Genomic DNA, 21,836 nt, shown 5'->3' with positions numbered 1-21,836 from the left:
AGATCATGTAATACATTTTCTTTACAATGACAGAGGAAGTTGTACTGAGTTTTCCAGAAGGATTTGAAATGAAAGCTTAGTGTAATACTGTAGGATCAGTGTGGAAGCTTGGAAGATTTAGGAGTCTGATTATAAGATAGAACATTTTTGGTTTGGGTTACCGTTTCATATTCAGTTTCCAAGTTTCCATTAAAAGTTTCTATCTGCTGAAAAGGCAGAAGTTGGAAACTAGATTATCTCCTTGGTGCAAAAGGCAGTACCTTCTAAGCTATGTTAGACCAGGCTCCGCACACAGTTGGATCGAGAGCCCTTACAGAATCATCAGCTGGGCATGCTTCAGAGCAAGGACAGAAGAGGACATATTTGCCTAAATGAGGACTTCAGTGGATTTAGGGTGATCAAACTGTGTTCCAGAAAACCTACGCGCTGCCTTACTCTGAATGTGCCTGACTTCATAGGCGTCCTATCCAGAGCTGTGCTCTGGTATATTAAAAAACAAAATCCTCATCCTGGGCAAAATTCATCAGCTCCGCCTAAGCCTGTCCGAGCACTTCTTCATCTGAAGTGATGGATCCAGTAAGTACACACTGCTTAACCTGCAGCATCAGCCACTTCAGAAACTGCAGTGGCAGTTACTGCTTTCTTAGGAGTGCCAGAGAATGAGCAAGATATATGTGAGATGCTGTGTTCAACAACTCCTTAAAGTACTGACGCAGTCTCAGAAATCCCAGCCTCCTCTCTTTCCTTTCCTCTGTCCCTCTCTCTCCCTTCCTCCCAGCAGCTACCTTGTGAGGCTGAAAAGCCAGGTTTCCTCACGCACTTCCTTCAGAAACCATTCAACCCTTTGCTGCACTGTGGCATAGTTTGTAGCAGTGGGAACAGGAAGGAACATTCAGAGTCGTGACAATTCCTTCACAAATATTTTCAGAGCAGTTCATTTCTTCGATTCTGGGGCCTCTGAGCACTAATCCAACATAAACATTGAAAAACAAAAGGTAAGAACATCACCTAAGTAAAAAAATAGAGAAATCTGCTGCTTACTAGCCCAACATACCAGCAATGCTACCAGCTGGCTTGCATGTGTCTTATTCAAACAGCTGCTGTGCCTCACACAGGGTCAGGCTAATGAACATGGTAAACAAGAGCAAGCTTTCGCTGACTGGCAACTACCACATTCCCTCACCTCATTTCTGCATATTCAGATACTTTCAAAAGCAGGTTTTTATTTTCCAAAGCAAATGTCATGCGTAAACCATGGTTTAGGTTCTGTAATTCTCAAAACCAGGCTGGAAGACCACACTTCAGCTTCAGACTGTTTTTTCAGCTCTGAAAATTAACTTCAAGGACAAATATCTGCGATGCTCATTTTTGTAGCTGTGCCTATCACACACGTGGCCCGACAGCCATGTTCCCGAGAGCGTGCCATACATGACTCTTAGAAACCAATTGTATTTAAAAGAATTTCGATGTCCAGAAATCTTTCACAGGCAAACCTGTAACACCTACACAGAAAAGAGAGGCGGGTAAGGATGCAAGACATGACCTGATGATTTACTAGCATCTAGCAATCAGGCTACTAGATTGCACTAAATAGTATTTCATCAAGAGAGAGAGCTCCACATAGAAAAAGGAGCAGAGCAATGAAAAGTGTCATTTATGGTCTCATGTATACTTACTTTGGCTCCACTGAGATTAAGTGCTCTGCATGAATCACAGTGGTACACTGATAGTTTGGCCAATGCTCAGGCAGTACATCAGGGAAGAGAATTGCATATAATAATGCAACATCCTGTTTGGAGGCTTAAGAGGCAAAAATCTAGCAGTAATCACTTCCAAGGCTAGTAACTCAGTTCTTACTGCCTTCATAATGACTCCACAGTTATTCAGTCAATGAAAATGGAGTCTGATATTGAGCATGAAGAAGATAAATTAACAATAAAATGAGTCTCACTCATACATCCACTGCTCACTTTAGTGGAGACCTGCAAAGATACGGTATGTACTTTTGAAGTATGTTGCCCTCTTTAAGGTGCTGAGATGGTTGAAAGGAGGCAGAAGCAATTACTTTCTTTACTAAATACTGGGTTGCTTTCCTGAAGAAAAAAAAAAGCTGTTAAATTTTAATAAACAAATTTTCCATTGGAATGAATAAATAGTTCATGTTATAAAAGCCTTTTGCCTCACCTACCGTTTTGGCTAACAATGAAAACACAACAAAATTCTTTTAGGGGCTTCAGATTTGACACTAACACGATGCACGAAGTGCTAAATGCCAGGATATTGGCCTTATTAATTTTGGTATAAGGCTAAATATTCCAGACAAATCTACAATATTCTAATTAATTTCACAAGCAAACAAAAAAACCCAAAAAACCCTAAGCAACCAATCAAACAAAACCCCTCAAGAACTGACATAAACCATACCAGGCAAACGCAAGCAAATTTAATCTTATTTGATGTAAGCTTCCTTCCTCCCAGCCTGGCTCTCCATCTCCAGGCGGTTCTATTCTGCATCTCAAGTTATGCTGGAAATAACACAGAGAGCAAACTCTTGGCTGGAGAACCCAAATGTCTCATGGTCATTGCATATATCCCCTGAAGACTTGCTTTACATCTGAAATGGAATACCGAGGATTTTACAACTATAGCAGTTAAAAAAATTTCCGTAATAAACCAGGGGGTTATAATTCATGGCTTAGAAACCAAAATACTGAGCTCCTTCTTTAAAATCCATCTTGTTAAAGCTGGTTATAAGACAATAAACAAAGGCTAATGAACAGAAGACTCACTATGTCATGTTTAAAATTAGACTGCGTGACACTGGCATTGTCACGGGTTTGTGGAATACTCAAAGGCTATTCTAGTATTGTTTTAAGCATTATACGTATCGTTATCAATTTGATAATTACAGCTAGTTCAGTATATTGCTAGTTCAATGGGTAAGTGACAGGATAATTTCTTACAGGAACAAACGGTGGAGTTGGTATAAAGAGGGGTAATTAGTACAAATTGCAAGACTGAAAAAAATGCAAACAGCAAGTCTTCTGAAGCTCCTGAAAGAAACAGCATGAACAGAAAGGACAGCATTAGCTCTGTTCGTCACTGCCCTCCCTACGGAGGTACTCAATCTTTCTTAGTTGTTTATTGTCTCCTCCCCTGTACAGCCAAAAGCAGCCTCTTTGGCAATGCCCTGTGCGAGAGGCAGCAAAGCGCCAGCACAGGAAAAGAGATGGGAACACAGTGCTGGGAACAGGAGGAAGGGGTGAGAGATGCTGGGATTGAGATCATCTGAAACTGCCATGGGATCGCACCTTAAACTGCTTAAAATAAGCAGGCTCATTTTGAGAGAAATGAGTTACAGAATGATCACATTAGTGGCAATCTGGGCAGGCTTGAGAAAATTGCATCCTCTGGCTGAAACAGTGATGAGGAGGCAGGACAGGCCAAGGAAGACAGAAAGCTTCATCTGAGCTAGACCTGGCTAGACACAGTTCCCACCATGCCCGACATACCCACTGCTTTCACATGCCTTATCACACCACTTGAAACCGCATATAGTGGAATAATACTGACCAGGAGGAGATTTAATTAAGAAACTCCAGGTTAAAGTCTGAAGAAATCCAGACAAGTAACAGAAAGGAGGGAGGAAAACAGTGGAACAATTGCCCTTGTATCACTGGATGAAACCATAAACTGAAACCGAGCACTGACAAAAAATTAAAACAAAGATACAGGATCAAAAAAAAAAAAAAAAAATCAGTAGAGCTTTGAGACTTTGCCTTTATGCCACCAAAATACATACAGTTCTTGATCCATCTGGGTAGTTTGTCTGATTTCAATCAATTAAGTGGTTGTAGAATGTGTGGTCTGATCCACGTGCAGAAATATTTCACTGAGCCGGGAAGTGACAAATCATGATACAGCTCTGGTGCGACTCCTTCAGATACTGATTTCTGAGCTCCCATTACCATAATGATGCTAATATACTGGAAGTAGGTCCGATGAAGAGGAATAAAAGTTGGTTGCTATATTAAATAATGATTTAGAAGACCTACAAGCACTTGAAGTGCGCATGCACTCATAACGCCGAACTCGCAGGATGTAGGATGCTAAACTCAAGAATAGCGAAGTGCAGATTAGGAAAAAGATCATTTATGAAAGCTTTCTGAACAACAGGATATTTCAGACCATGGAATAGCCTTGCAAGAAACAAGCAGAGCTGCAACGCATGGCAACTATTGAGGACAAAATAATACACTGGTGTAAGGGAAGACTCTATGCGATAACAGATCCATACACATCTGTTCCTGTGCTTGATGAAAGCTAAATTCAAATGAGAACAGGATGGCTGCTAAACAAACATTAACTATGACAGGAACAAGCCCCTACAACAGTAGTTCTCACTTTCTACATGACCTCTAATGTACTGTAACTGCCTTATCCATTCATTTGGTTTCATGCCTCCTTGTCCTCATATCACTTTTCTCTTACAATTATAACCTCTACTATAAAATGGGAAATATACTTGCAGTTTTCCTCAAGTACAATTGATTACAGCATTCCTTGAAATGCCAGAAAATTGGCTTCCCTTTCAGACCATCCGCATTTTTACACAAAAGCATTTCCAGCACCGATTTTCTGCTGCCACAGCTGTTCTGTAGCCAGAAGAATAGGCTTTTTTTTAAGTGTCAATAAAAAAAAGTAATAAAAGCGTGACACATCCCAGAGCACCTGGAGCTACCCCTAACGGAGAGCTACAGAGAGGACCACAATCTTTTCCCCTAGTTCTGTCAATCACCGTATTACACCATTAAAAGATCAGCTGGTTAAAGCTGTCTTTTCTGATTATTGCCACCTTTAATGCGAGTGGGAGGATGAGCACCAATGATGTAGAGAGCTTTAGCTCTTTCAAAGATTTTTTTTTTTTTATAAGGTGCTCCAACTTTGGCTCAGAGGCACATCTCTAAATTTCTTTCAACTAAAATTTCACCGTGTATTTTCAGCCTAGCTCCATTAGAACTAAAAAAAAAAAAAAAAACCACCAAAAAAATCCCAAACCAACCAACCCACAAAAAAACTCCCCAAAACCAGCTAAGGAAACAAAAACCCCGTATCAAGTTGTTTTCATACGGAAACCTCTCCAGCTACACGCGAATAATGAAAAAATTTTGAAAAATCCATTTGCGAAACACGACACCGCCAAATATATTTAAATACCGCTAAATATAACGACCGCGGCTCATCCTGCGATTCTAATTACCGCTCAGCAATCAAGGTGACTTTGGGGGTGGGGGGGGAGGAAACTTCCCGAGGAAGCGCGGTGCCGCCTCAACGGCTCCCCCCGCCCCGGGCAGGGCCGCCTCTCCTCACAGGGAGGACTCCCCCCATCCCAACGGCTCCCCCCACCCCGGGCAGGGCCGCCTCTCCTCACAGGGACAGCTCCCCCCGTCCCGGGCGGAGCCACCTCTCCTCATCGGGAGAGCTCCCCCGGACCCTAACGGCTGTCCCCCGTCCCAACGGCTCCCCCCGTCCCGGGCAGGGCCACCGTTCCTCACAGGGAGAGCTGCCCCCATCCCAACAGCTCCCCCACCCCGAGCGGGGCCGCCTCTCCTCACAGAAACAGCTGCGCTGCCCCCCCCCCCCCGCAACGGCTTTCCCTCCGCCCCACCGACCCGCGGGACCCGCCCCGTGCGCGCCTCCGCCTCCCCCCGCCCACGCGGGGCGCGCACGTGCTAGAGGGAAACACGGAGGTGCGCAGGCGCAGTGCGGCCGCCCCGCCCCGCCCCGCCCCGCCCGGCCGGGCCTCGGGGCTGGGGAAATAGAAGGAGGAGTCTGAGTCTCCAGGCGCCTGATTGACTGATGTCATTTCCCCCACTCCGTGCCTCGCCGTCCCATTGGCTGCTGGCAGACCGCTATCTGCACTGTGATTTCCGATTGGCTGCTGCCGCGCCGGCTGTTGTCCTATCCTAATTCGGGCCACGCGGATTAGCGCCTTTAAACCCCGCCTCCTGCCCCAGCTCCTCCCCCCGCCTCTTTTCCCTCCCTCTCATTGGTCAATACCGCGCTTCGCTCCTCCCGCCCGCCGTCGCGCTAAGCTCCCCGATTGGGTGGCAGCGGCCTGCCTCAGACCCCCTCCCTCTTCGCCGCACTGCGCATGCGCACTTCCCCCTCCCCGAGCGGTCGAGCTGATAAAGTTTTGTTGGGCGGGGAAGCGGGGGGGGGAACAGTGGCGTCCCCGGGTCCCGCCCCCTTCCTTCCCCCGCCCGCCAGCGGCGTCCGCCAGCCCGGCCCCGCCCCGACCTGCCCGAGCGGGAGGCGAGGCGGGGGGGGGGGGGGAGCGACCGTTGAGGCGCGCGCGCGCGCGCGCTCGCGCTGGGCTCGAGCCGGCGGCATCTCCCCTCCCTCCCCTCAGTCCCGCTCGGCAGTCGCGGCGGCAACACTAGGAGCAGAAGCAGCCGCCTGGGTAGCGGTGCCGCCGCCTCCTCCTCATCATTCTCTCCCCTCCCTCACCACCCCGGGGCACGGTGAGCACAGCCGCGTGGAGAGGGCTCGCCTCCTTCCCTCCCTCCCTCCCTCCCTCCCTCCCTCCCTCCCCGGCGCCGAGATGCGCGAGCTCTGTCGTGGGGCGCGACGGGACGCGGGGGGTGGGGGGGATGTTCTCCTTGCCCCGCATTGCCGGACTCCTCCTCTCCATCCCGCCACGGGGAGCGTCCGTTCGCGGCCCCCCAGACTCCCCTCCCGGGCCGGCGGCTCTGCCTCCCCCCCGCGCCCAATACTGTGGCAGCCCTGGCGGCGGCGCTCCCCCCCGCGCCGCACCCCGGGCCGGGCGGTGGCTGCCCCTGGGCCGGCGGAGCTCTCCTCGTGGGCCGGGGCGGGCCCCCCACCTCTGCGGCTGCCCCTTGTCCGCCCGGCCGGCGGCGCCTCCTCGGGTCGTCCGCGACCGCTCCCGCCTGGGGAGGAGCCGCGGTGGCCGCTCGGGGACGGCGGGGAGGGAGGCGGGAGGGGGGTTGTCGTGGCGGCGGTGCCGGCCGGAGGGGAGGGCGGCTGCGGGCTCGGAGGGCTGCCCGCGGGGTGGGAGCGCCCCTGCACCGCCGGGCTTCGGAGCCGCCGCCTCTTGTCAGCGCTGGCGCTGGTGGGACTTGTCACCCGGGACTAGGCTGGGCTTTTCTTATCGTATTTCACGTCTGTCATATTGCATGGGAAACTTCCTCAGCCCAACGCAACTTTGAGCAAAAAGATAAAAAAAAAAACCTCCAGAAAAGCCATTTCCTTTAATGTTACAGCTGCTGGAAAACAGCCGACAAGTTCCTCTTAAAATATAATTGCAACATCACTCTTTTAGAGGAAGCGAGACCTGGAACATAGGACCGCAGGGAAAGCACGGTTAATTATTAATTATTATATATAATTAATATATAATATTATAATATAATATAATATAATATATATAATATAATATAATAATATAATAAATTATATATATAATATATATATAATATATATATATATATATATAAATATATATAATATATATATATATATATATATATATATATATAATATATATATATATATATAATATATAATATATATATAATAAAATATATAATAACTATAATAATAATTAATTATTAATTATTAAAGATTAATCTCTACTCCTTTTGTGTAATGTGAGAAAAGACTAGGCTTTTCTATGGCGTAGGACTCTCCATTGGGAGATTTAATGCCTTTTAAAGTATTCTGAGGTTTTTCGGAAAGATCTTAAGTGCAAATTGCTCCTGCTGTAAGGCGCTAATCCGGTGAATTGAAAATGAGTTTGGGTATTTGACGAGGCGGCTGTGGTGGTTTTTTTTGGTCGTTTTCTGTAGCAAACGCAAATGCAACCACACCAGTGCTGGACAAGGTTTGCCTGAAATTTGGGTGTATTTGCTCGCTACCTGGTGGTTCTGACACCTGTTACTGAAACTTGTGCACCCTTTCTATTATCTTTGCTTTGACTGACCTTGTTCAGTGGAATGCTTTGTATTATTGGTACTTCCAAATCTTGTGTAACATCCACCACTGCTATAGAAATACATAATCTAGTTAGGGTTTTGGATGGCTGTCGTGCTTCCTGTTTGGTTTTCCTCACAGAAATCTTTTTAGAACTGAGAGACTGAGATTAATTATTTCTTTTCCTCCTTCTAATTCAACAGATGCAGTTTATGTTGCTTTTTAGTCGCCAGGGGAAACTGAGACTCCAGAAGTGGTATGTCCCATTATCTGACAAAGAAAAGAAGAAAATCACAAGGGAACTTGTTCAAACAGTATTAGCCCGCAAACCGAAAATGTGCAGCTTCCTGGAATGGAGAGACCTGAAGATTGTCTACAAAAGGTTGTTCTGTCTCACTAACCTTGTAATTGCCATACATCACAAACAGCGTAATAAGTAACAAGAAAATAATGAAGGTTGATTTTTTCTTTTTTTTTCTTTTCTTCCCTCCCTCTGCTGGTTATGGAGAAGACTGACTTTTCCCTTGAATCTAATTTGATAACCAAGTGTAGGAATCATTCATGTGTGGAAAATCACTCATGCATTTAGAAATGCGCTGAAGAAAAAAAAATGAGGTTTCCTTCTACTTTCATAAGGAGTGGTGGTTCTTGGTTCTCTGTTTAGATTCACACAGTACATAAATGTGTACAAATAAGTGTGTAAGATTTAATAGGTGATAAAGAAAACCTAAATTTTTTAAACAGTTACCTCAGGAAGTGACTTCATAAATCACCTGCAAATGCAACTTGCTTTTAAAGTCTGATAGAAATAAGGAAATAATCCTTTCAGAGTGCCTAGTTTGTTTTTTTGTTGTTTATTTCATTAATTATTATTATTTTGTTATGGATACAAAAAGGCATTTCTCCTAATTGAAGAAATCATGACTAGCTTTCTTTTTGTGGAAGCACTGTATAATTTTCTGTGCAATAATTTCATTTATCAGTTGTTCCCTAACTTTTCTAGGAGTATTTGGCAAGCATTTTTTAGCTTTGTGCTGATCTTTAGAATGTATTACAACACAGCACTGAACATAATTTTCCCCGCGAAGAACAGTAACCTTCATTCTGATTTGGTAGGCTGCATCTCTTCCAGCTAAAGCTGGTGCTACGAAACCTGGAGTTATCTCCCTTCCCTAGTTAGTTATAAACTTCAGAACGTTTATGCATTCTTATTTTCTCTTTGAGATGTTAAATAATTTGTGCCCTGTAGTAAATATTGTATCCTCTCTGTAGGTAGGACAGAGAGAACGAGCTGAAATTAAGTTTGTAACTCTTTTCCATTGTACCAAATGGGTAGAATCAAAAACGTTTAGGTAAGTTTTAAGTCCTGGTTTCATATATACATCAGTGCATGTAACATTGTGCACATAAATGTTACCAGTCTATCTAATGCATGTAGTTCTTTAACACAAGGAGAAGGAAAGAGGAGGAACAAAGCGTAAGGCTGCGCTTAAGAAAAGTGTACCCAATTTTACTTCTGCCTCTCAGTTTCCTCACAAAACTTACTGTAAGTAGCTGTAGACAAACTTGCTGAAATGCTTTGTGTGCTCCCTTAAGCAATACTGCCTGCAAATGCTCTTTTAGCTGGGCTTTTGGGGGAACTAGATCAGAAAAATTAATCATGAGTAGGCCAGTCTGTTCACTTCCTTGCCCTGTCATGGACAGCAGTAGCTGTTCTGGTGGTTGGTTGATTCCATGCATCTGCCCCCCCCCCAATCTATTTATTATTGTTAACAACTACTTGTCATGTTCTTTTGTGTCTAGGGAACTGGTGGAAATTTGAGTATGACTGTTTGAATTGCTGAAAGTTGTGGTGTTTGCTCATCTCAGTAGTGTGCTGTGGGTCCTGTGGTCAAGGAGAATGAAGAAGTTTGCTGGGAGATGCATCTAGACCATTTGGGGCTGGATGTAGACTGCAGTCCATCTGCTAGACTGCTGATGTGCACAGCTGACTGCGGTAGCTTATTTCAGTGTCTGCAAACCAATCTGACACAGTTGGCCTATGACATCTTGCTGAAGATAAGCTTGTATCAAGCTAATGAACATCTCAGTTCCTGTTTTACTTTTGCTTTTTTGGCAAGTTTCATAAGGCTAAAAACATCACCAGAAGGACTGGGTATAAGAGGTGATAGTTTACATTCCTGCATCTGATGACAATAACAGCTTTTAGGTTGTTCCATCCATGGAACCAATCATGACACCATAATTAAAGTTGATGAGTACCAACTTTGAGAAGAGAGATGGTGGGTCAAAAGTAGATAATCCCAAGAAGACAACCATAATAGTCAAAGTCTTAATACTTCCTGAAAGGTGGGTGTCTAAAAGAGCAACGCACCTGCAGCAACCTTGTGGGGTTTGTGAAATTGCAAAAAGTGCTCCCAATTGCTAGCAGACAGAAGGCTCTTGAGCATCTCTACTAAGATATCTTCTTGTCTTATCTATTATTGGGAAGACTCTCAAAACTCCTGGTGCAATTGTTTTCCAATTTAAGCTATAAAAGTATATACATAGCGCATACGCGTTGTGTGTGTATTGCTATTATAAGTCTTAGATTGCTGAAATTGATGTGCTATTCTTGTTTTTAGAGTGTATTTACTGTCAATTTGTAAGAGAGAATTGACCTACATATTGTGACTCAAAGAATGGTTGGCATTATTAGAAGTATACTCAAGGGTTTCATTGATGTACCTTTTTGCAAGAACAGAATGAACTCAAATGCAAAACTGGCAAGCCAGTAGCTTTTGCTGCCTTCTGATACTTAACATTTATCAAGAAAGCTGGATTATTTTGATTAGCCTCCTTAGCTCTGTAGCATTTCATCCTTATAGGACGTTTTCTGAATGACGCATTTTTCTAGAACTAGGTGTTTTAAAATCCATCTTGAAGGTGTGTGACTAACTTTTATTTTCTTTGGTTTCATACATGTAGCATCGATAATGGTTACAAAATAGGGTCAGTTGTTGCCTTCTTAAGTTGTTTGGTGTTTTTTTGTTTGTTTTTGTTTTGTTTTGGTTTTTTTTTAGTGCTACAAAACTTAGGTGGACAGGTGCCCTGCTTTTGACATGAGAATTTCATGAATTGGGATGTATGTATTCTGTGGCTGGTTTGGAAGAGTTTTTCAGGATGGTAGACACCAGAAGATTGAAAAATTATTTGAGTTTCTAACTTCAAGAGACAAATAGAGATTTGAAGTGACTTGCTGAGGAAAAAAAAGAAGAAATTCAAGTATGGGAAGCTAACAACAATTGCACTTTATGAAAATAGAGTAGGAATCATCTTGCAGACAGCTGATTAGAAACTTAGCAAACACAATTAGTGATCGCTCTTCATATTTTGTCATTTTAAAAACTAACTGGAGTGATATTGGAGCATATAGGATAGAAGTTCATGCAGCTTTCCCTTTGTGACAGGGAAATGTGTTAAATGTTAACACTTCTAATATTACTAAAAAATAAAACTTAAGGTAGAATGTGATTTTTTTTTTCCTCTTTTTTCTCTTTGAAGATCTTAACTGTTCACTATTTTAGCTTCTGACGGTATTAGTTATTTTCCTTGTGTGGTATATTGCGATCAAAACAAGAAATTGCAGAATAACTGATTTTTATGTAAATTTTACTTTGTTAGCATTTGGTTAACTGAGATCGTGGGACTTGGTTATTTTGACTGGTAATTTGATTAAGGATTGTGGCTTTGTTTTTATATGTCAATTTGGAACTGTGTTTGCAGTATGAAGTTATAAAACTGTCATAGCTTGTACTGCCCTTAATGTTGTGACAATCATCTTTTAATTTAACATAAAGTAACCATAATCATAGGTTAAGCTAAAGACTTATGGAAAAATAAGTTTTTAAACTTTATTTTTGCCCTCCCCCATTGAAAGAAACAGTGAAAGAGATCATTCTGCAAGTGGTGTGCCTCTTAGCTCAAAGTATTTTGAACCTAAGATGCAGTCATGTGGCTAGTGGTATGTGCCTGTTAGTTGACGTCCCTATCTTTATGTAGATCTTAACTGCTAGTTTTATTTGTTAAAAATGTTACTGTGGTGTTGATTAGGTGGCTCTGTAAAACTGACTGAATGCAATGATTATAGTAAATTAAGTACTTGGATTTGGTTATTTTAACGTGATCAAGTCCTCTTTGTACAGGATTTGAGTTCATGCGGCACAAGGAGGACCTCCAGCACTAAGAAGCAGCAGTGTTTTCATAGAGAATTAACAGTACCAAGCTTTTGTTCATTTCTAAAACTACTGGGGGGAAGTAGCCTTGCTGAAACAAGAAACTGTAAAAGAAAATGCTTATCTTGGGTAGTGTTATTGTTGTTGATTTCGGTATCTTTGACTGAACAGTGATGGATCTGCCTGTCCTAGAGTCTCAGAACTTACGGTTTTATTAAAGAAATGTGTAAGTTTTTTGGAAGAGGGGGAAAAAAAAGATCTTTTGCCAAGCAGTAGTCCTTGGGCTACTTGCAGTAGTCCCAGATGTCACTGGGTCAGCTATGGTAAACTATCACCAAATTCCAGATTCTTGGGCTCCCTTAAGCACCTTTCTGCCTTTTAAAGGCAGCTTGGTTGTTATTTGCAGTTCAGCTCTGCTCTTGCCAAAGCCTGTAGGCTTTAAATTTCTGCCGTTAGAATTTACATACAATGTGACTTGGATGCTGACAGTCTTAGGACTTGCAGCTTGTGGTGACAAACTTCCATGGATGATTTCAAGCAGTTGTTCTCTCATCTAGAAGGAGAATACCGCTGAACTGGTAGGATTTGCAGGTTATGCTCTGCCCACAGCAACCTGATCCCCCAGCAGAATTACTGAACCTGGCTGTGAGCAGAGTAGTAGCAGAGAACTCTGCTGAAGCATTGTCTGCCAGTTGTGAGGCTTCCCACTACTGAACTAGTGCAACTGTTGGGGGCAGGTTCGTGAATTTCTCTTTCCTTCCACAAAAAAACCCTAAGGTTATCTATCTGAAGGCAGGGATTTGTATGAGTATGTATACCTCCTGTGTTTCCCTTTTGTTCTTTTATTCCATGTTATGTTCTTAAGTGATTTTTCTAAACTGTTTTGGCCCCCTTTCTGGCGAGTGGAGGATGTTTATCATAAAGTATTTCCCTAAATGAGTATAAGCAGCTGGTTTGGGGCTGAAGGTTCTGTTACTAATGCCTACTGAGAATTGCGCCCCCCCCCGTCCCCATTGCAGTAGGAATAAATAGAGCAGAATGTTTCTTCCAGACTTCACTACATTTGCTTCTGTGCGATGTGGCATACTTTACATACATACAGGATTTGCCTTTTCATTGGGTATATATGAAAGACAGGTTTCTGTCAGGGTCATTAGGAAAAAAGTGCTTCTGCAGAGCGGAAAACAGTACAGTAATCTACTTGTCTTTGTATGGACATTCTCCATGTAGGCTTCTACACTTGGCAAAACCTCTGGTTTATTTACTGTAGGCTATATGTGGACACTTTTTTCTGAAGCCCTGGCCTGCAGAGGAAAAAAAAAATAGTATAAACTATTTCGTTTGAGAAATTGGGTCTGAAGAAAGGTATACCTTTGTAGTATGCTCATGACCTTTGCAGTGATGGCTGACTTGTGTATACTTTTCTGCTATTTGCCATGTAGGCTTATTGAATCTGCATTTGTTTTCTTTTATTGATTAGTGATCCGTTAGTCATGGTTGCTACTTAAAAAATGCTTTGAAAAATATTCTTTGCATATAATGATAGATAGCCAGGCCTCCATTTTGTGTTAAGCCCACTGAATAGTTTTTGTTTCTTGATATTCTTTCTCCAACACTGCAGTTGGCAGAACTTGAATGTGTAGTCTACTCATTAGCTGCCAAATAAAGTCTTTCGAAAGTATATTTTCTTTTAAATGACCACTTTCCAGGAAGGTATTTCATGTTAGGTAGTCTCCCTCTCCTTCCCTTCTGCCCCTCTCTTCCCCCCTCTTTTTTTGGGGTATTTGCATAAAATAGTTGTGTGCATCAAAAGAGACTCTTCAGTAATAGGGAGGCACAAAAGGAATGTCCTATGTGGATAAATTTCAAATATTTGAGTCAAATTTGATTTGAATAAGGCCTGCTGGTATGTGATTCAACTTGTGTTTAAGCACTGTAAGGGAACAGCTTAACCACACTTCATCATAATCAGTGCTGCTCATCTGAATATGAATCACATAATAGTTTGGGTTGGAAGGGAGCTTTAAAGGTCATCTAGTCCAAACCCCCCTGCAATGAGCAGGGACATCTTCAACTAGATCATGTTGCTCAGAGCCCCGTCCAACCTGACCTTGAATGTTTCCAGGGATGGGGCATCTACCACCTCTCTGGGCAACCCGTGACAGTGTTTCACCACCCTCATTGTAAAAAAAATTTCTTCTTATATCTAGTCTAAATCTATCTTCTTTTAGTTTAAAGCCATTACCCCTCATCCTATCTCAACAGGCCCTGCTAAAAAGTTTGTCCCCATTTTATAAGCCCTCTTTGTAGTACTGGAAGGCTGTTATAAGGTCTTCCTGGAGCCTTCTCTTCTCCAGGCTGAACAACCCCAACTCCCTCAGCCTGTCCTCATAGGAGAGGTGCTCCAGCCCTGTGATCATTTCCGTGGCCCTCCTCTGGACCCGTTACAACAGGTCCATGTCCTTCTTATGTTGGGGACTCCAAAGTTGGATGCAGTACTCCAGGTGGGGTCTCACCAAAGCAGAGTAGAGGGGCAGAATCACCTCCTTTGACCTGCTGGCCCCCACTTCTTTTGATGTGGCCCTGGATATGGATGGCCTTCTGGGCTGTGAGCGTACACTGTCAGCTCATCTCCATGTTTTCATCCACCAGTATCCCCAAGTCCTTCTCAGCAGGGCTGCTCTCAATCCCTTCATCCCCCAGCCTGTGTTGATACTGGGGGTTATTCTGATGGAGATGCAGGACCTTGAACTTGGCCTTGTTGAACCTCATGAGGTTCACATGGGCCTACTTCCCTACTTCTTGAGCTCGTCCAGTTCCCTCTGGATAGCATCCTGTCAGGTGTGTCAGCCGCACTGCTCAGCTTGGTGGCATCTGCAAACTTGCTGAGGGTGCACTCAATCCCACTGTCTATGTCACTATGAAGATATGAAACAGCACTGGTCCCAATACAGACTTGTGAGGGACACACTTGTCACCAGTCTCCATGTGGACACTGAGCAGTTGACCACTACCCTCTGGATGCGACCATCCAACCAATTCCTCATCCACTGAACAGTCCACACATCAAATCCATATCTCTCCAACTTAGAAGGATGTTGTGGGGGGACTGTGTCAAAGGCCTTACAGAAGTCCAGACAGATGACATCTGGAGCTCTTCCCTTGTCCGCTGATGTAGTAACTGCATCATAGCAGCCTACTAGGTTGGTCAGGTGGGACTTGCCCTTGGTGAAGCCATGCTGGCTGTTTTGAGTCACCTCCCTGTCCTCCATATGCCTTAGCATAGCTTCCAGGAGGATCTGTTCCATGATATTTCCAGGCACAGAGATGAGGCTGACAGGTCATTAGTTCACAGGGTCCTCCTTTCTGCTGTTTTTAAAAATGCGTGCAACGTTTCCCTTTTTCTGGTCACTGGGTACTTCTTCACCTACTGCAGTGACTTCAAATATCATGGAGAGTGGCTTGGCAACTACATCAGCCCATTCCCTCAGGACTCTGGGATGCATCTAATGAGGTGCCATAGATTTCTGTATGTTCAGGTTCCTTAGGTGGACATGATCAGGACCTGATTTTCTCTTACAGTGGGAGGGTCTTTTCTCCCCCAGTCCCTGCTTTGCGGTCCATCCACTCAAGAGGTGTGAGAAGAGAGGCTGACAGTGAAGACTGGCAAAAAGTTGTTCAGTACCTCAGCCTCCTCCTTGTCCTTTGTTACCAGTTTGCCAGTCCTGTTCATCAGGGGGGCTGCACCTTCTTTGACCTTCCTTTTCTGGCTGAAGAAAGCTTTGTTTAGATGGATTTGGCCTGAGTGCTGATAACTAGTGTAAATGTCAAGTAATGTGCCAAAGCTCTTTTTTTTTTTCTACAATGAAATACAATAACATGGAGTTCGACTTATAAATTCCTCATTAGGTGTGAAAATGTTTTTTTCTTTATAGTATCGCTTTCCAATACTTATTGGAAATAAAAGTAGCTTTGTCTAAAAGACACCTTATACAGTTTGAATCTTGCGAGCTACTACAATGACTGTAAATGTCCTTGAATTGGTGAGGCACAAACACAGCAGTGTAAAATCAAAAGAACTGTGCTTATATAGAACTTCTGATGAACTGACTAATCATGATGGTGAAGAGATGCAAGAGCAAGGGAATTAAAGTGTTAAGTGCTTCAATGGAGGTGTCTTCCTCTCTTTCTCCCCCATCACGTTTTATGTTAGTATGGAAATAAGTTGTAGGCAATATTTTTTTTTTATTATAGTTTAAAACTTCTGAATACAAGCTGTTCTGATCAGTTGTTCATGATGAACCCATAGCAATTTGACTCAGCTAGAGCAGAGTGTGAGGGGACTTTCATGTCATAAATGATGACATGAAGTGTCTGGGAGACAAATTTGAACATACTACAAAATACAAGGTTTTTTGCAGGACTTCTAGCCAAAATCCCTGACTATTTCTTTGGGGACGTATGAAGTCCCAGCTGATAAAATACGTGTAACCTTTAAAAGGGTTTATGTGTTTCTGTGTATCGTAAAAAAATACCCATCTTAAACTTGGCATTCACATTTGAATGATTTCTTTTTAAATAGGGCTGGCTACTCAAAGAGTTCTTAATGTGGCCAGTTGTCCTCTCTAAACAGGCAAAAAAAAGCTGTTTCTGGTTCATGTAAACTGTCAGTTACAACAGGTGTTATTTGAAATCTCATTTGTGCCATGTGTGTCTGTATGGCATATGGTTTTGGCACTTTAGAAAAGACTAAATGTTTTTTTCAGCCTTCATTCCTGTTTTGTTTTGCATCATCTTTTTTAAACATGACTTGAACAAGCATATGGTAGCACACAATAGAACTGGACGGTCGTTTTGTTAAAGTGGAACTCAAGATTATATCTGAAGTAAAGATCATATCTTATCTTCCAGGGTGGAAGTGCATTGCTAGAAATTAGCTGATGGCCTCTCATTAGTCTGCTGCCAGAACAGTTGGTAGTGATTGAGTTGTTGACTTAATAGCAATTGGGGTATATGACATTACTGTTAGTTTTGGAGTTTGCAATTTGTTGCGACTCCGACAGTTTGAAGTTGGCATTTGTTAAATTCTCTGTAAAGACAAATCCATTTATCTTTCCCAAGGCATTTTCTATAGTTTTTATTATCTCTGTGTGGTAGCTTGTGTGATACAAATCTAAGATTGAATCTGTTGATTAGTATACCAGTGTTTGGATGTTACAGATAGTAGAGACAATATCTTGCCTCAGAACTCTGCCAGAAGGCCAAAAAATCAAATACATTTCCTTTTCCGGCCACTTTTTAGGCTAATTGAATTCCATCATCAAAAGGATGGTAAAGACTGAAGTCTTGCTTGACTCAAGGAGGCAGATCCCTTTTGTATACGCATATGTCTGCTGGTCTTTCAGCCATTCTTTGGTAGAACTTGCGTGGTTGTTGATTTAGAGTAACAGTGTGGTAAACTTGAGTATGAAAGACTGCTGAGAAGGTAATATATCTCAAGTGCATTCACTTTGCTTGTGTTCTTCTGCTAACGCCAGGATTATATTGTTGTTACAGATACGCAAGCCTCTATTTCTGCTGTGCTATTGAAGATCAGGACAATGAACTAATAACTCTGGAAATAATTCATCGCTATGTAGAACTTCTTGACAAGTATTTTGGCAGTGTAAGTTAGTAATTAGTTTTTAATTTTTATAGATTCACAGTCTCTTTACATTATGTCATTTTGTTTTATGCCTGCAGCACTTTTAAAAAACATCATCAATTAGCTGTTGAAAAGGTGTATGTAACACATTTTATGTTGCTTGCTTGGCCAAACTAAACTAATAGTTGTCTATATAAATGTTAAAATGCAAAATTAAATTACTAATTTGGGAGAAGAACTGCTATTAATCTGGTGTTAATTGCCTGTATTTATTTCATTTTGTAGTAGTCTCAGCTGAGGTCAGATAAAATCTTATCCTTAGCTTGCTGTCTAGGCACCCAGCTTTCTTCTCCCTGGCACTGCTCTAGTGTGTGAGCCCTTTTTATATCTGCCTACGAAAGAGGCAGTTGGTTGTTAACTATTAGGAGGGGTAAGGAAAGAAAAGGCAGACATCTGTTTACCCAGATAGCAAACACAAACAACTGTACATAAGCACTTTTAGAAAAACTGCTGCTCATCCTTCTGGTTTCCTAGTCCTTCTGACTAGGAAATACACAGGACAAATAAGAAATTTGAGATTGTGTTTTCAAATTTTTCTGTAAGATTGCATGATCTGCCCTTGGATATTGCAGGCAAGAAGAGAACTTTAATTAGGGATATTCTCTTGCCTCATGAAGAGCCACGTCAGATTGACAGCTGTGAAATGAACCCTTTTTAACAATGAAAATGCTTGTCAAAGAGCTTTCTATAACTGTTTTTAACTCAAGCAAAGAAAAGATTTTTCATTCATTTTTTTCTCAAAGGACTGATTTTCTTTTCTTTTTTTTCTTTTTCTTGTTGCCCCACTTAAAAGGTTTTAGTGTGAGTCCAACATCTTGATTTGGTGAAGTTTGGTGAAGCTGTGAACAAATTAAGTTTTGTGAGGCAATGTACTTCAATAGATAGGATTGTCTCATTTTGTAATAATGCTTGATGTTCCTTTTAGGTATGTGAACTTGATATCATCTTCAATTTCGAAAAAGCCTATTTCATTCTGGATGAGTTCCTTTTAGGAGGGGAGGTTCAGGAGACTTCCAAGAAAAACGTTCTCAAAGCCATTGAACAGGCAGATCTTTTACAGGAGGTAAGCAAATTCAACTTCTATGGCCTAAGTAGCAGCATGTTAGGCTGTGACTAGAAAAAGCTTCTGTATCTCTAAACTTGTAGAAGATGCTTTTTGCATGCTTAGCATGTAGTTTCTAGTTAGTTTTCCTAATTGTGCAATATGGCGATGTTATCTGCTCTTTTCATTTTGTTTGGCATGTGTATATTGTAACCTACTGTGATTTTACGTTTTGCTAGAAATGCAAGTGGTTGTCTTATGTGTATACCTAGATAATTATAGTTCATGCTGCTTTAACTTAGCTTCGTTCATGTGTCTTTCATTTCTTCTTTTTATTAATCAACCATTAGTATTTTGTTGTACCTGATGCATGTTCACTTCTTTACTGTTTCATTGCTGAAATCCAGAAGCTAGACTCTCTTCTTTGAGACACATTCAGGTATAGTTCTTATTCTAAAGACCTGCCTTTCTGCTATAGGTTGCTTATTCTGGCACATTTCTGTCTTTTAAGTTGACAAAGCGGTAATAGTAGTGCCATAGAAACATACTGAATAAAATATAAGAACACTTGTTTCTTCACTTTGAATGCTTTTGTTGTTCGTTACTAACCTTGAAGAAAGACAGACGTTGCATGTCTACCATTTTTCTTTGGAAAACGTTTGATGGAAAGGGGTTCAATGGTATATAAAATGGTCCCCACGTTTCTCCCTCTTATGCTGTGTTGTTGTTTGGTTTTGTCCGTTTTTTGTTTGTTTTTTCTTTTTTTTACTTAATTGCTGTAGTCTTGAGGTCAGTGTTAAGGTCCTTGAATGTCTAAATGGAAGTCACAAGATTCTGATATGCTGGGGGAATCATCAGTCTTGTGTGGAACTTACAGTTTAATAGGGAACATACAGCGGAACAGGGAACAGTGGTACATACAGTTTAACAGGGATTATGAACTTTATTTTTTTTAAATGTACTGAGGTTCACCAGTAAGGTTCTATAGAAATGTAAGCTCCTCTGTTTTTTTTTCCCCTCATGTGAACCTTCAATTTGTTATTTTGTCCTGCGAGTTAATTACTTAATTTTCATATAAGCATTCTGTGTTCCAATTGGTATGCTTTTTTTGTTGAACGTGATATTAATAGGATGGGGAAACACATAATGTTCTTTACCCTAGTAGTTGTGTTTGTAATCCTTTCAGAGTACAGGCAAATCCACAACACATTAAAGTTCTTGTCTATCAACAGCTAGTTAGTGTCATGAACAAGGTCAGCCATTACACACAGATTTGCTACCCTATTTTTCTAGGAAGGAAATACATGCACTTATTTACCGCTTGTGTTCTGATGCAGTTTTCGTTGAGTTCGTCTTTACTCTTTGAAGGAATTATCTTAACCAGAAGTCCTGTTGAAGTTTACAAAGAGGGGGGGGAAATAATCCATTTATTCTCTTAAAACCTTTTGCTCTTCTTTGTATGAAAACAGATGTAATGGATTAGTTATCTCTTCCAGTTTGTCTCCTACAAATGCACAGTTAACTATACATAAAATAGAATTACTGTATTTTTTCCTCATTCTCACTGGTTTGGAATTTTATTTTCAGCATTTTCTTAGAGCTCTCCTAAAGAAAAATGCATTCTACCTCTAGGAATTAATTACTCATTTTCCTATGCAAACAACTAGCATTCTCGTTTTACACTTAATATAATTTCAAGTTAAACATTTTATGCAAAAGGAAGTACATCTTTTTCAATGGGAGACTCTTCCCTTGCCCTTATAGCCTTACTCGGATTGCCCTTCCTTTCCTCATCTCTATGAGATTCTCTGTTCTGTCAAGGTTTATTAAATCTTTTCTGATTAAATTGCAGTGTAACAGTTTATCAAAGCACCACTGAAGTCTTATGTTTGATTGTTATGTTTTTCATTCTTAGTTATATTATACTGTCTGTTGATCAAGTATAAAACTACTCTATATATCTGATTTTTAGTTACAAAACCTGTAAAAGTTTGAGTTCATATTTAAATTGGGTTTCCAGTAAAGTTGGACTCTTTCTGCAGAGGTTTGTTTTTGTATCAACTGCTGCTATGTGCATGTTGACTTTGAAGAGGTTTGTTAAAATAAGTTTGTCACAACTGGAGAATTTTTGTACTTTCAGTTAATTTCTGCGTCCCAGAATATTTCAAAGCTACCAGAATGAAATGTGGTTTGATTCCAAAAGCAAACTATTTCTAGCAGGGTGGTTGTGTATTTGTGTTTTGACCCTGTCAGATTCTAATTATGTGCAACAAAAGGACTTTTATTTGGCCCTGAATACTCATATTGCCTAATTTAAAAATTATTAATCGGTGTTGAATACACAGCATTATTAATTAGTAACGCTACGTACATTAATGTATGAAGCACCATAAAGATTAAAAGCTGTACAGAATACTTACACAAAGGAAAATCATTACAAATACATTAAGTGGCTATTTGTGTGATGTTTAAAAAAAAATATGCAGAGGCATAAATTGCTGAATAGTGAATTAGTTCTTAAGAGCCTTGCCTACTTGTATTGTCTGTGGCAGTTTTCCAGGACGTGCTTCTGTTTCCGAGCACCTACTTCAGTTTGTCATTAAGCTCTTGGAGCTGTGCAGTCCACTTGCTAACTGCGAGAGTTCTTGTGACGGACATACTAACTTTTTAAGCCTTGTTCACTTTCACTTTCTTCTTAGCTCTTCAATAATGTGCTCAGTTCATATATTCATTCCCTATTCGCCCCCATTTATTACCACCTGATAACTTACCAATAGTCAGTTCTCAATACTGTGTTATCCATACGAATGGTAGTAAAACCTAATTATTACAGTGCTTCCATGCTTCATTGTAAATCTATTGCTAGAAATACTTCTGTTCAAAA

The 21,836-nt window shown here is 41.5% G+C and overlaps 1 protein-coding gene across 5 annotated transcripts in view; it reads left to right on the top strand.

Moving 5' to 3' along the window:
• The first annotated feature begins 6,329 nt into the window (after positions 1–6,329).
• Positions 6,330–21,836, top strand: part of AP1S2 (adaptor related protein complex 1 subunit sigma 2) — a 37,333-nt gene continuing 21,826 nt past the window's right edge. For all 5 annotated transcript variants that reach the window (XM_063342286.1, XM_063342310.1, XM_063342277.1 and 2 more), the window contains exons 1-4: positions 6,330–6,524; positions 8,196–8,374; positions 17,763–17,871; positions 18,836–18,973. In XM_063342286.1, the coding sequence (XP_063198356.1) occupies positions 8,196–8,374; positions 17,763–17,871; positions 18,836–18,973 (426 nt within the window). In that variant the 5' untranslated portion in view covers positions 6,330–6,524. The remainder of the gene's footprint in view (positions 6,525–8,195; positions 8,375–17,762; positions 17,872–18,835; positions 18,974–21,836) is intronic.

The sequence above is a fragment of the Chroicocephalus ridibundus genome, chromosome 1, assembly GCF_963924245.1.
Source record: "Chroicocephalus ridibundus chromosome 1, bChrRid1.1, whole genome shotgun sequence".
Classification (NCBI taxonomy): Eukaryota; Metazoa; Chordata; class Aves; order Charadriiformes; family Laridae; genus Chroicocephalus; species Chroicocephalus ridibundus.
Note: the sequence above shows the minus strand (reverse complement) of the source record. Positions and strands in the feature narration are given on the sequence as shown.